General features: G+C 41.7%; 1 protein-coding gene across 2 annotated transcripts in view; it reads left to right on the forward strand.

The window, feature by feature from the left end:
- Window positions 1-1,418: 1,418 nt before the first annotated feature.
- The window catches only part of CDH12 (cadherin 12), a 327,902-nt gene continuing 316,215 nt past the window's right edge, over window positions 1,419-13,105 (forward strand). Inside the window, exon 1 of one of the 2 annotated variants that reach the window (XM_066579190.1) lies at window positions 1,419-1,670. In XM_066579190.1, the coding sequence (XP_066435287.1) occupies window positions 1,434-1,670 (237 nt within the window). In that variant the 5' untranslated portion in view covers window positions 1,419-1,433. The remainder of the gene's footprint in view (window positions 1,671-13,105) is intronic. The other variant, XM_066579191.1, reaches the window with a different exon arrangement.

Consider the following 13,105-nt stretch of genomic DNA (forward strand, 5'->3'; position numbering starts at 1 on the left):
TTGCCTCTGATTGGTTCTCGAACACTAGCTCAGCCTATCAGATGAATTGATTCAACGATTTAATGAATGGCTGAGATTGGTTCCTCGAGTGTTGGCTCTGATAGGCTGAACCACGGCGCACGTGAACCAATCACAGCCAGGCCTTCCTGGAGGCGGGGATTTTGATCCTCGAATCCAGAAAGGGCAGGCAGAAGACTGAAGGCGAGAGCCGAGAGCTTTAGGGGAGAAGATGCGCCAGAGATTTTTTTGATGCAGATAGGGCTAAGTTTAGGGCTTTTACAGTAGGATTTCCTACTGTAAAAGTTGTATTGCACCGCATAAAAAACATGTTTTTGTGCAATGCAACAGAAAGGAAGGCTCCATGAGGAAACATGGGCTACAAAAAAAAAAAGCAAATTGCGGCTCTATAGAGCATCCACGATTTTGTAGTCTTGCAATGCCGCAGGCTACAAAATATTGCTTGTGTGGAAGAACCCATAGGAAAGCATGGGCTGCACATGCATGCAATTTGTAGCACTGTTGCATTGCGACAAAATCGCATGATAAAGTCGCCCGCGTGGATGCGCCTTACACACATTGAAAACATTCCTTAAATTGTACTGTGAGATTTATCCTTTAACATTTGCATAAGAATAAATATGTATATATATATATATATATATATATATATATATATATACACAAACTTTATGGAGACTTTTGACTCCAGCTTTCTAGTGCTTAGCAATCACAGTGTACAGTACATACAGACTCAACCTAACGAACATAGTGCAGTAAAAACCAAATATTCTGGAGCCTGAAGGAGTCCCTAATGAGCAATTCTGAGACTAAAGTGGACTTGGTTTGTTTTTACATAAAACTAGTTATATTTCCAATTGTCCTTGGATTAATAATGCACAAGCAGATTTGAGATAAAGGAGTTTATATATTGTAAATATATATTTCAATAAAATACCCCAAATAGTCCCAAATTGACTTTGTTTAATATCAATATTTTGCTTTCTACTCAAATTAGCGTTTAATCCATCCCGGCCGACTCTGCGTTCCCGCAGCAACGTTGTACCTTCAATTGCTTCTGCTATATTTACTCACATATATCTTTATATAACGTATTAAAATGCATTTCCTGTTGTTTATCTCTACTCACTCTAATGTTTATGATGAGGAAAACAAATCTGTCCTGCCACTATATCTACTTTACTGCATCCCTCTACAGTCTATCCAAAGAATAACATTTTTTTTTTGTTATTACAGGAATTCATTGGTGAATTTCAATGTGAATACAAAATTACCAGCGGAAGAAGTACTTTTTATGCACATTTTACATCAGTAGAACTTGTATGGTGAGGAAAAGGTGCACATCAAGCTGGATCCTACAGTTTTACAGCAAGTGTTGGCGTTTTAACTACCAGGCTGTAGGGACGTCTTTTCCAATGCTTACAAGGAACTGCTTATCGCTGCTTCTTTGGTTCCTTTTTGATGGAGGTCTTTTAACACCACTGCATTCCCAGCAGCCACCACAAACTTCAGCATCTAAGCAAAAAGAAAATGTTATCATCACAATGTCGGGAAGAAGATCAGCAGCACAAAGAGTTAAACGTGGTTGGGTATGGAATCAGTTCTTTGTGCTGGAAGAATACATGGGATCTGAACCACAGTATGTGGGAAAGGTACAGTTTTTACATAAATGATTTATTTCTGATGTCAATATATGCAGATGTAGAAAAGCTTAATCAGATAATGTAGAGAACTGTGTTTGTCATCTAGCACAACTACAGGCCCATTTACACCAGCCGATGATCGCTAAAAGATCGCTCAAACAACAAGTTGAGTGACAGCTTTGAGTAATCATTTTGCATAAGCTATTAAGTAGCTACTCAGCTACTTAATAGCAATTAAGTGTGCAATTGAAGCCTTCGCTGAAAGCAGTTAATAGCCCGAGGGCTATTATCTGCGTTCAGATCCTTTGTTCTCCAGGGGGAAACAATGCTATCTGCACTCCCCGTTGAGAACTGCTGATAAGAGTGAACAAAGATTTTTAGGTTGGACTGAATTTAACGATCACCTAGCAGTGCCTGAAAAGCGTATGATGGGTGCACATTTAGACGCACCGATGATCGCTAAAACAATCGCCGATTTGCCTTTTTTTAGCGATCATCGGCTGGTGTAAATGGGCCTTAAGTAGGAAAGATTTATCAAAATCAGTGCAAAGGAAAAGTGGAGGCATAATGTCTATCAATCAATCCCAGCTCTAAAGGTGTGAGCAGTGATTTGTTACCGACAAGTGTTTTATACTAGCAATTTCTTTATTCTTTCCTTGCGCAGGTTTTTAAAAAATGTTCTCTAATTTTAACTGTATTCTGAAAGTGCACAATCTATAATTTCCAACAGGATTGTAAGTAGTATCGTAGCTATTGGTAGTCAAAATTGTGACTGGCGGCAAAACCTAGGGGATCTTGATGTCCCTCCCATCACATCAAGCACTTCGGAACCCAGGACTCCCTGGCCCAAGACATTTCTACATAAGTGGCTGACCATTTGTCAGGTCATGCTGGTTGTTGACTCTGACAAGTGTGTATTCATTCTAACTTTCATATGGATTTAGTAAATGTTGCACTTTCTAGTTCTGCTCCTGATTACAATTAGGGCATATTTATCAATGCAATTTCACCACTTTGTGGTGCATTAAATGAGGTTTAGGTTGAATGTCATCAAACTACTAACAACAACCTGTCCGTCCGTGTGTGAGTGAGTGGGTTTGTGAGTGACTTACATGCTCCGCTCCAGGTCACATGATGGTGGCGTCATCAAAGATCCTTCATTCCAAGTGAAGGAGTTATATGCTCCACCCCTGATCATATGACAGTGGCATAATCACAGGTCATGTATGCACATGGCTGCTGTCTGGCTAGGTGTTTGTTAGTATTCCATAGCAACTGAGGCTGCAGAAGGTTTGTAGTCCACTCATAATCTGCACAAGTATGCAGGACTTTTGATGATATCACCATCATGTGATCAGGGGCGGAGCATTAAGTCATCACTCGGGATGAGCATCACTAGAGCATGACTGTGATATGATCACAGGTCCCTTATCTCCACTGCTGTACTGCTTCTAATCCCTGTTGTATGGGATGAATGTGTGTAGCAGTGTTGTGTGTGTGATGTGCATGTAGCATAGCTGTGTGTGATGTGCATGTAGCACAGCTGTGTGTGATGTGCATGTAGCACAGCTGTGTGTGATGTGCATGTAGCACAGCTGTGTGTGATGTGCACGTAGCACAGCTGTGTGGTGCATTGCACCACCAGAAACACTGGTACTATAATTTCCTAATAATTACTAGTATTTACTTATGTTCAAACTCTTTTTCCCTCTAGCTTTATAGTTGAATTCAGTGCAGCTTAGAGAGTAAAAAAGAAAATATCACCATTTTTCAGTCAGCTGTTACCAATAGCACCAAAAGGAAATTGAATGTTGATGAGTAGGTCATACACACAAAAAAAATGCTGTTTTAGTAAACTTGCCTCAGTGCATTGACTTACCTCTGCTAGATGTGGATCCTCACAGGTCTGATAAATCCTCAGTCCTGATCTCACACATGCAGGTTTTATGTCTGTTTTCATGCAATTCTTTTTAGTCAAAGCCAGGAGTGAATCCAGAGGCAAGGAAAAGTATAAATTAAATACTGATGCTTCTTTCTGACACTCTCGGATGTTGGCCAAAAGCTTTAAATGAGTGTTTAAATTCAACCTTATATAGCTTTCCCCATAATTGTATAATAAGATAGGTTGGTCTTCTTAGGCCAGCTGGGTAACAGTCCCTTTGAGAATTCCAATAGCATAATAACAATTGTCCCCAAATTCCCCAGAGAACAGACACAATTTTAAAATGTAAAGCAAAAAGACGATCCAAAGCCTTATATTTATGTGCGATTGTATGTTTGCATTAGGTGAAATATCTTTTACAATGCAACCTTTTTCCAACCTTGACAATTTCTCCATCCTACTGATACCTTCATTTCTCTGCCTGTTGCTGTTCCATCTGCCCCGTCTTACTGTATCTGCTCTGTGACATAATGCCCTCAAATACTGTACTTTAGAAATAATGGCGTCATACTCATTATTACACCCAAAAAATAGTGCTACACCGATAGCAATCTTGAAACAATAGCAGTAGAAAGATCGCCTCTGTCATAATAATAGTGCCTGACAAATTGTACCCTAAACAGTAGTAATGCCATCATTTGTTATCCCACATTGTAATAATGCCCACATTCTACCCGTTACAAATAATACCCCATTTTTGCTTCTTTGAAAGTATTCATGTGTCCTGAATGCCCCGTTAAAATCAAGTTAGGCCGGTCTCACATGAACAGATTTGAATTGCAGATTTGCAATCGCCGTCCGGGCGTATGATACCCGGTAATACGCAGGCATTTTTTTTTTTAAAGTAGTATACTACTTCAAAAAAAGTAGTATAAAACCAGCCAAGCCCAGAGAGCAGTATCCTGTTCTGAAAGCATGGTTCTCAGAACAGGGGGTTGGGCAACTTTCTGATGTCCTTCTCTGCTCACGTTCCTTCTTCTTCGTGGAGGATACGCTCTACTTAAATATATATCTGTGCAGAAAACTGACCATATGCAATTCGTTTCTGCGGTCATTGGCAGATCTTCCATTGAGAATATCCACATGTGGAATCCTGTTCATGTGAGCCTGGCCTAACTCTTATAAAGTAAGAATGCACCCAAGTACCTCTTTAAAACTAGTACTTCCCTGAGTGCCACTAAACAAAGCAGTAACCTGTGAATATTGTATACACACCTCAACTAGTGCAGCCTGCTTCTGGTCCAGCACAGGTGGCAAAGTGAAGTAACATGGTGCCACCTACATTGGGACGCAAGTGTCTCACCCTTGTTCCCAGCATCTTGTAGGCTGCAGACATATAGATACCTGTGGCATACAAAACAGAGACTGGTAGAGCAGGAAGCCTATGGCTCCCTGCCTTATCAAAGGTTGCAGCTAGAGTTAAGTGAACGTACTCTGCCGAGCTTGATGCTCATTTGAGTATTAGCGTACTCAATGGGGCTCGTTACTCAAACGAGCATCACGCCGTGTTCAACCCCACCCCAGTTTTTGGCTCTTCCCCGCTGTGACGTGTCTGTTTTGGCCCCTCCCCGCCACGACACAGCGCGCACGTCAATGGCAATTTTTTTTTGGGCTGGCAGGCAGGGGGAGAGAGAGAGAGAGAGAGAGAGAGAGAGAGAGAGAGAGAGAGAGAACACACTCGAACCAAGGAAAAAAAAAGCTTGTGACCCGGTGTCCCACATACAAAAATGCTCGAGTCTCCCATTGTAGTCTATGGGGTTCGTTACTCGAGTAGAGCTCTCGAATTTTATGAAAAGCTTAACTCAAATAATGCGGACCCGAGCATTTGGGTGCTCACTCATCTCTAGTTGCAGCTCTATTGGCTTCCCAATACAGTTGATTTTAGGGTTTATTCAGGGCAATGGGTATGTTATAAGTCTAGATATTTACTAGAAATGAGCGAGCGTACTCGGAAAAGCACTACTCGCTCGAGTAATGTGCTTTATCCGAGTATCGCTGTGCTCGTCCCTGAAGATTCGGGTGCCGCTGCGGCTGACAGGTGAGTCGCAGCGGGGAGCAGGGGAGAGCGGGCGGGAGAGAGGGAGAGAAAGATCTTACCTCCGTTCCTCCCCGCTCTCCCCTGCAGCTCCCCGCTCCGTGCCGGCACCCGAATCTTCAGGGACGAGCACAGCGATACTCGGATAAAGCAAATTACTCGAGCGAGTAGTGCTTTTCCGAGTACGCTCACTCATCTCTAATATTTACCAAAAATAACAACATTTGCAACCATTAAAAAAAAAGGTGGTAGAGCTTCTATACTCTTAAATAATTCTGTAAGTATTTTATGCCCTTGAGATGCGCATGGACTTCAGGAAAAACAAAAGTTCTCAAAGAAATTGTTCACAGGGGATTTCTGAACAGCGTGTGATATCATATTTTTGTTAGAAATTTTACATATAGTGGGATTAGTTCAAGGGATGCTCACCCCTCAGCCTGCCGGTACGATTCCCAACAAAGTAAGTGGAACACACATTGAAAATGGAAAAAAGCGAGCTAAGAAAAGTTGTAATATTCTTTGGTACAAAACACTGATATGTGAACACAGTCGAGAGATGGTATACTGTAAATAACAGAAGTGTGCCTAGCATGTCTAGCAAGTTGTACAAAATTACTCTTCCAAATTTGCTATTGTGATATTTTTGGTGTATTTTGGCCCATTTCTTGACAACCCCTTTCCTCTCCAATATCTTCCAAGTCGGTGTCTAACAAATAAAATTTACTTCTGTCCATGCTAACCTACAACTATTGCTTGGTACATGCTGACTATTACACGGAGGCATATTCCACAGCAGTGACCTTTGTTTATATTTATTAGCCATCTAAAAGTTGGCCTTTCTATACATAAGTTATATAGCTTAACACAATCGCAACCACTTTGAAATAGCCTTGAATTAGAGCCAGTGTCTTTGTGAAGGCTGCTTCAGGCAAAAGAAACTTGTACAGAATGTTAAGGGAGTCAGTTCTTGTTCAGGTCACGGTTTAGGAAGCAACAGATTGTCACTCTCCAGGTAATATGTACAGTATGCTCCAGGCACATAACTTCAGGGTTAATACAGCTTTTTTAAAGGAAGCCTGACAAACTTTACATTTCTCTTTGAATGGTCCCTGGGGAAGAAAACAGTTAGAATCTCACATAAAATACAGCAGACAACATTTCTAGGACAAAATGCCATTTAACTTAGAAGAGTAACATTGTTTTCAATGCATTATTTAATGCAAACCATTGTTATGTAGAAGGATTTGTGGAGATGTTGTGCCATATGTTCCTGTAGATGCTAAGACTCTAATATACATTATGTAATCAACTTTCGAATTATCTATGAAATTTAGCTCACTTTTGGCCACACAAGCTTATTACCAAATCATTCCTTCCTCCAAAAAAAAATTCTAAGCAAAATTTTATTTAAAAAATTGCTGCTTAAAGGGGTTGTCCCGCGCCAAAACGTTTTTTTTTTTTTTTCAATAGATCCCCCTGTTCGGCGCGAGACAAACCCGATGCAGGGATAAAAAAAAAAAAAGGGTAGTACTTACCCGAATCCCCGCGCTCCGGTGACTTCTTACTTACCTTGTGAAGATGGCCGCCGGGATCTTCACCCTCGGTGGACCGCAGGTCTTCTGTGCGGTCCATTGCCGATTCCAGCCTCCTGATTGGCTGGAATCGGCACACTTGACGGGGCGGAGCTACGAGGAGCCGCTCTCTGGCACGAGCGGCCCCATTCAGAAGGGAGGAGACCGGACTGCGCAAGCGCGTCTAATCGGGCGATTAGACGCTGAAGATTAGACGGCACCAAGGAGACGGGGACGCTAGCAACGGAACAGGTAAGTGAATAACTTCTGTATGGCTCATAATTAATGCACAATGTACATTACAAAGTGCATTAATATGGCCATACAGAAGTGTATAACCCCACTTTGTTTCGCGGGACAACCCCTTTAAGAGCTCCTTTATACACTCACACTTTTTCAGCATTCTAATCCTTCTAAGAAATGGCCATGTATCTCAAGTGTTTTCATCATATTTCTTTGCAAGCATTTGTTATGGGGTTTTTCTATCTTGTATTATTTTGTACTTTTTATGGTGCTTCTCCTAGGGAGAAACCAATAAGTAAATACCACCATACCTAGAGCAATCTCCCACTGACCACAAATGTAAGAGAGGTGCTGTTTCAAGAAAAAAATTGATGATATACCTTTAAAACCTCTTACTGAACTATTATGAATACACACAGTATGTATATACTGTACGATACATCATAGATAGGGAACAGCTCCTGTATGCATGTTCTAGATGTGCCAACAGCACGGGGCGACAAGTGTCATTAAGGGGTTGTCCAGTTATGAAAACCTATTTTGATATACACTATTGGAGAATTCTAAGTTGATAAAGGGGGATCTCTCGCTCAAGATTCTCATCTGTTGGTTAGGGTGTAGAGGGATTCCAAAGAGCATATTTCGCTCTGGAGGACCTGTCTTGTTATGTAGGCAGATTAGACATGTGAATGAACACTGTGTAATGCTTAATTTTCCTCATTTTACCCTGTGGTGGCACTGTCACAAAATGTAACACTTATTGATCGATTTTGCACAAATTAAAGCTGATCACTGAGAGTTACAGCAAGAGAACACTTTGTAATAAATGTAGAGCTGATGGACTCTTCTAACACATAGGGAGTTCCCAAAGCAGATAATCCTTTTATGAGCCACACTACTAGTCAAGATCAGATAAATCTTCAAGGCATTGTGGATGAACTTTCCGGCAGCACTGGAGTCCAGGTCCACCTCTGTAGAGAACTAGGAGTCACCATAGGTCAGGGTTACAGCAACCTTTCAGAGGACTCACCATCATCACCATCAAGGCATAAGTTTTGAGTTTGCCTTCTCAGGCATTCCTCAGGCGAAAACTTGGTTCTTAAATGAAAAAAACAGCATGAGGTTAAAATGGTCTAGGGGAAGCAGGGGCCAGACAAATTTTATTTTTCTTATAGGGGACTTCATGTAGTCATTCTCTTAAATAACTATCAATTCTGGAGGCCAAGACGATGAGATCCTCCAGGGATGAGGGTACATGTCTGCCAGCCATCTTGTATTCTACTGATCTTAATTCTATTGCTCTTCTGAGAGTGGTTACTCCATATTTTGAACTAGGAGAATGAACAGGACCTTCTAGGGTGGAATTCAGGGAAACTAACCATGTCTGCATAATATTCCAGTACTGGACCTGTGACTAAGCAACATAATACTGGAACACAGTAAAATCTAGTAATTATGAATATGAACTTTACTGGCCTGTGTTCTGTGGGAAACACTGTTATCAACATAGGAATATAGTTTGTAAGGCTGAAAAAGACATAAGTCTATAAAGTACAGCCCAATTTCTTACAATGTTGATCCAGAGGAAGTTTAGAGTAAAAAAGTTCCTTCCTGACTGTTGTTCTGTGCTAATACTGTACAAGGGAGTGTTGGTTATTACCATAAAGGATTAGGATTGGTATCATACAGCCATGTAGTGGTCTGATATTGGGTGCTGTGCATATTTCCATGCTCACTGACAAAACTTATTAGGAGTAATTACAAAGCATGTAGTACTTTGGAGGTACTTAGCAGAACAATACAGTGTGACTGGTGGAACCCCATGAATACTTCCTAGGTGAGGCATGCTGAGAGTATAGGGTTAGACTAAAGACAAAGATTCTTGCTGTACCAGTAGAGTAGATTCTTGCGCCCCTAGTGAAAAACTACTTAAAAACAGAAGCATAAGGTAATATTTAGTAAAGTTCAAGTACTGTGCTTTAAAGTGTATCCTGCAATCTTCAAGCTTGCTGTACCACTTGTATGTTTGCAACCATCAAGTGTGGTTTCCTTCTTGTATAGTAAGTAAAGACTACAGGTGACCACTAATTTGCCAGCAGCAGAATATGAAAAAAAACAAGAACTCCATGGGATGTGCAAATAAAATCAATTTCTTTATCTGCCATGATATGATAAAAATGTCTTCATATTGAAATCGCTCACATGTTTCAACCTTTACTCTGAATCATAGCTTTGATTAAAATTATAGGTCGAAACATGGAAAGACAATTTTATTAAGCAATGGTAAATGAAGAGATTGATTTCATTTCCACATCCTACATAGTGCTGGAGTTTTTCCATATCCTACTTCTGACATGTATGAAATTTTGGAAGCAATCAATCTATCCTCTTTCAGACTTGATATTCCATGGTCTTTTATATATCTTTCATAAGTCACTATTCAAGAAACTTTTACAGGATGAAACTTCCCTTTCACTAAAATTGGTTGACAGTTAGTTATACTTTGAGGTCTAGAAAATTGTGGATTCCCTATAGGTTTATAATTAGAGACGAGCGAGCATACTCGTCCGAGCTTGATGCTCGTTCGAGTATTAGGGTGCTCGAGATGCTCGTTACTCGAGACGAGCACCACGCGGTGCTCGTCTCAATTAAACGAGCACTGACCATTGAATTCAATGGAGCCGGCAATACAGCCGGCTCCATTGAAAGCAATGGGCTGCCGGCGATCTCAGGATGAATTTTCGGGAAGGGCTTAAAAATATAAGCCCTTACCTGAAAATCATCCTAAAATGTGTAAAAATAAAAAAATGTCAGCATAAAGATCGTTCTCCTCTGCCACAGCTGTAACAGATGTGGCAGAGAAGAACGATGTTAGCCCATTGAATTCAATGGAGCCAGCAATACAGCTGGCTCCATTGAAAGCAATGGGCTGCCGGCGAGCGTGGGATGAATTTTCGGGAAGGGCTTAAAAATATAAGCCCTTACCTGAAAATCATCCTAAAATGTGTAAAAATAAAAAAATAAAAATATGTCAGCATAAAGATCGTTCTCCTCTGCCATAGCTGTGACAGCTGTGGCAGAGAAGAACGATGTTAGCCCATTGAATTCAATGGAGCCGGCAATACAGCCGGCTCCATTGAAAGCAATGGGCTGCCGGCGAGCGCGGGAGTGAGACCCCCCCCCCCCCCCGCACTGTAAGCATAAAGATCGTTCTCCTCTGCCACAGCTGTAACAGCTGTGGCAGAGAAGAACGATGTTAGCCCATTGAATTCAATGGAGCCGGCAATACAGCCGGCTCCATTGAAAGCAATGCGCTGCGGGCGATCGCGGGATGAATTTTCGGGAAGGGGTTAAATATATAAGCCCTTCCCTGCAATTCATCCTGAAATGTGTAAAAATAAAAAAAATATATATACTCACCTTTCCGCTGCGGCCGGAGTTCAGCTGCGGCCGCCGGCAGTTCTCCTGAACTGCTTCTCTATACTATTCAGCAGCCGGGGCTTTAAAATCCCCGCCTGCTGAATGAGCTGCCTCTAATTGGTCACAGCCTGACCAATCAGAAGCAGGTCTCACTCACGCACCCATTCATGAATTCATGAATGGGTGAGTGACTGCTGCCTCTCATTGGCTCAGTGGGACCAATCAGAATCGCCCGCAGCACATTGCTTTCAATGGAGCCGGCTGTATTGCCGGCTCCATTGAATTCAATAGGCTAACATCGTTCTTCTCTGCCACAGCTGTTACAGCTGTGGCAGAGGAGAACGATCTTTATGCTCATAGTGCGGGGGGTCTCACTCCCGCGCTCGCCGGCAGCCCATTGCTTTCAATGGAGCCGGCTGTATTGCCGGCTCCATTGAATTCAATGGGCTAACATCGTTCTTCTCTGCCACAGCTGTTACAGCTGTGGCAGAGGAGAACGATCTTTATGCTGACAGTGCAGGGGGGGGGCACTCTTGCCGCTATTGTGGCTTAATAGTGGGACCTGGGAACTTGAGATGCAGCCCAACATGTAGCCGCTCGCCTGCCCTATCCGTTTCTGTGTCGTTCCCATCACTTTTGTGAATTTCCCAGATTTTCACAAATGAAAACCTTAGCGAGCATCGGCGATATACAAAAATGCTCGGGTCGCCCATTGACTTCAATGGGGTTCGTTACTCGAAACGAACCCTCGAGCATCGCGGGAAGTTCGACTCGAGTAACGAGCACTCGAGCATTTTGGTGCTCGCTCATCTCTATTTATAACTCATTACAGTACCTTGTCATTAGTGCAGTTATGGAACAGAGGACAGAACTTGGGTTACTGCAACTGATGTAAAGGCTGAGTCCTCAATAAAGATTTATCATAGGATGAATCCCTTTAAGCATGATCCTTAAGGTCCAGAAGCACCTCCTCAAGGGGGTACTGTCACAGCCCTTCAGGTGCCAACTACTTCTAGATATAGGTGCAGGTTTGGCATGACATCACGGTGTCAGCACTGGACTATGTGATGTGCCTGTCAGCACAGGCACTGTGTCCTTTGGTGCTTGATGAGAAACAGTTTCCTATTTGTAATGTTATTCATCGGCTTGTCTATCAGGCTGTAGAAGCCTGAGTAGAAGTAACAGTTGTGCTTTTTAAATACATATTTACTGCCAAGTTTGTTCTTCATTCTTTCTATATTTTATAGGATACCATCTGTTTATTAACTCCTTTTGCCAGAACTGAAGGAAAAACTTCCATAGTGTTTTTAACTATACTGTAGGATTCTGTCTGGGGGTTTTATCACAGGTGCTGGAAACAAAACAGCATTATGATGGAACTCCTAAATGGACCATTTACTGTCATTGATGAAACGGACACCACTTTGGTTACTGTTTGACAAGGCTTCTCTTAAGTTTGTGCCAGATGCAAAACACCTCGTCTGAAACGGATGCCGTAGTAATGCAAACAGGATGGAAAATTAAGTTATGGCTGTCAGAAAATGGCGGTAGAAAATAATTCCTATTTCTCCAAATATATTTTATATTTTAAAAGTAGTACGGCAAAAAAAAAAACTATATAAATTTGATATTGGTGTATACACTGTAGAATCAAGAGATGGTGAAATTTCATTTTTTTTTTTTAATTTCACTCCATTTTGTTTTACTTTTTCAATATATTATATGGTACATTAAATATTACCAATGCAAAGTCAACTCCTCCTGTGAAATAAGCCCTCAGACACATTGATGGATAAATAAAAGAATTATGATTTTAGGGAAGAATAACCCAAAATGGGAAAAAAAAGGTAGCATCCTTAGGGATCAGTCAGACGACCTTTTTTTAAATGCATTTAGTTGTGTGAAAAAAAACGGCAAACGCATGCGTCAAACATTTGTGTGACCGAAGCAGCCAACGCATTGTAAAAAGTTGCACTTGTGTGCCTTGACACGATGATAAAATTTGCACATAAAGTGCGGTGCCATCACTCTCTCCTGCTGTGGCTGTGACAGCTGCAGCAGGGGATTCCTTGGATGTGAAACCCCTGGATGCTGTCACATCCAGGGGTTTCATCTTGTAGTTAATGGGCCCTGCAGAAATGAAGAAATCCCCTGCCACAGCTGTCACAGGTATGGCAGAGGATCGCGATCTTTTCTGTATTTTCTCAATCAGGTCGGCACTGCTGCCGCCGAC

Source organism: Eleutherodactylus coqui, chromosome 9 (assembly GCF_035609145.1).
Source record: "Eleutherodactylus coqui strain aEleCoq1 chromosome 9, aEleCoq1.hap1, whole genome shotgun sequence".
Taxonomy (NCBI): Eukaryota; Metazoa; Chordata; class Amphibia; order Anura; family Eleutherodactylidae; genus Eleutherodactylus; species Eleutherodactylus coqui.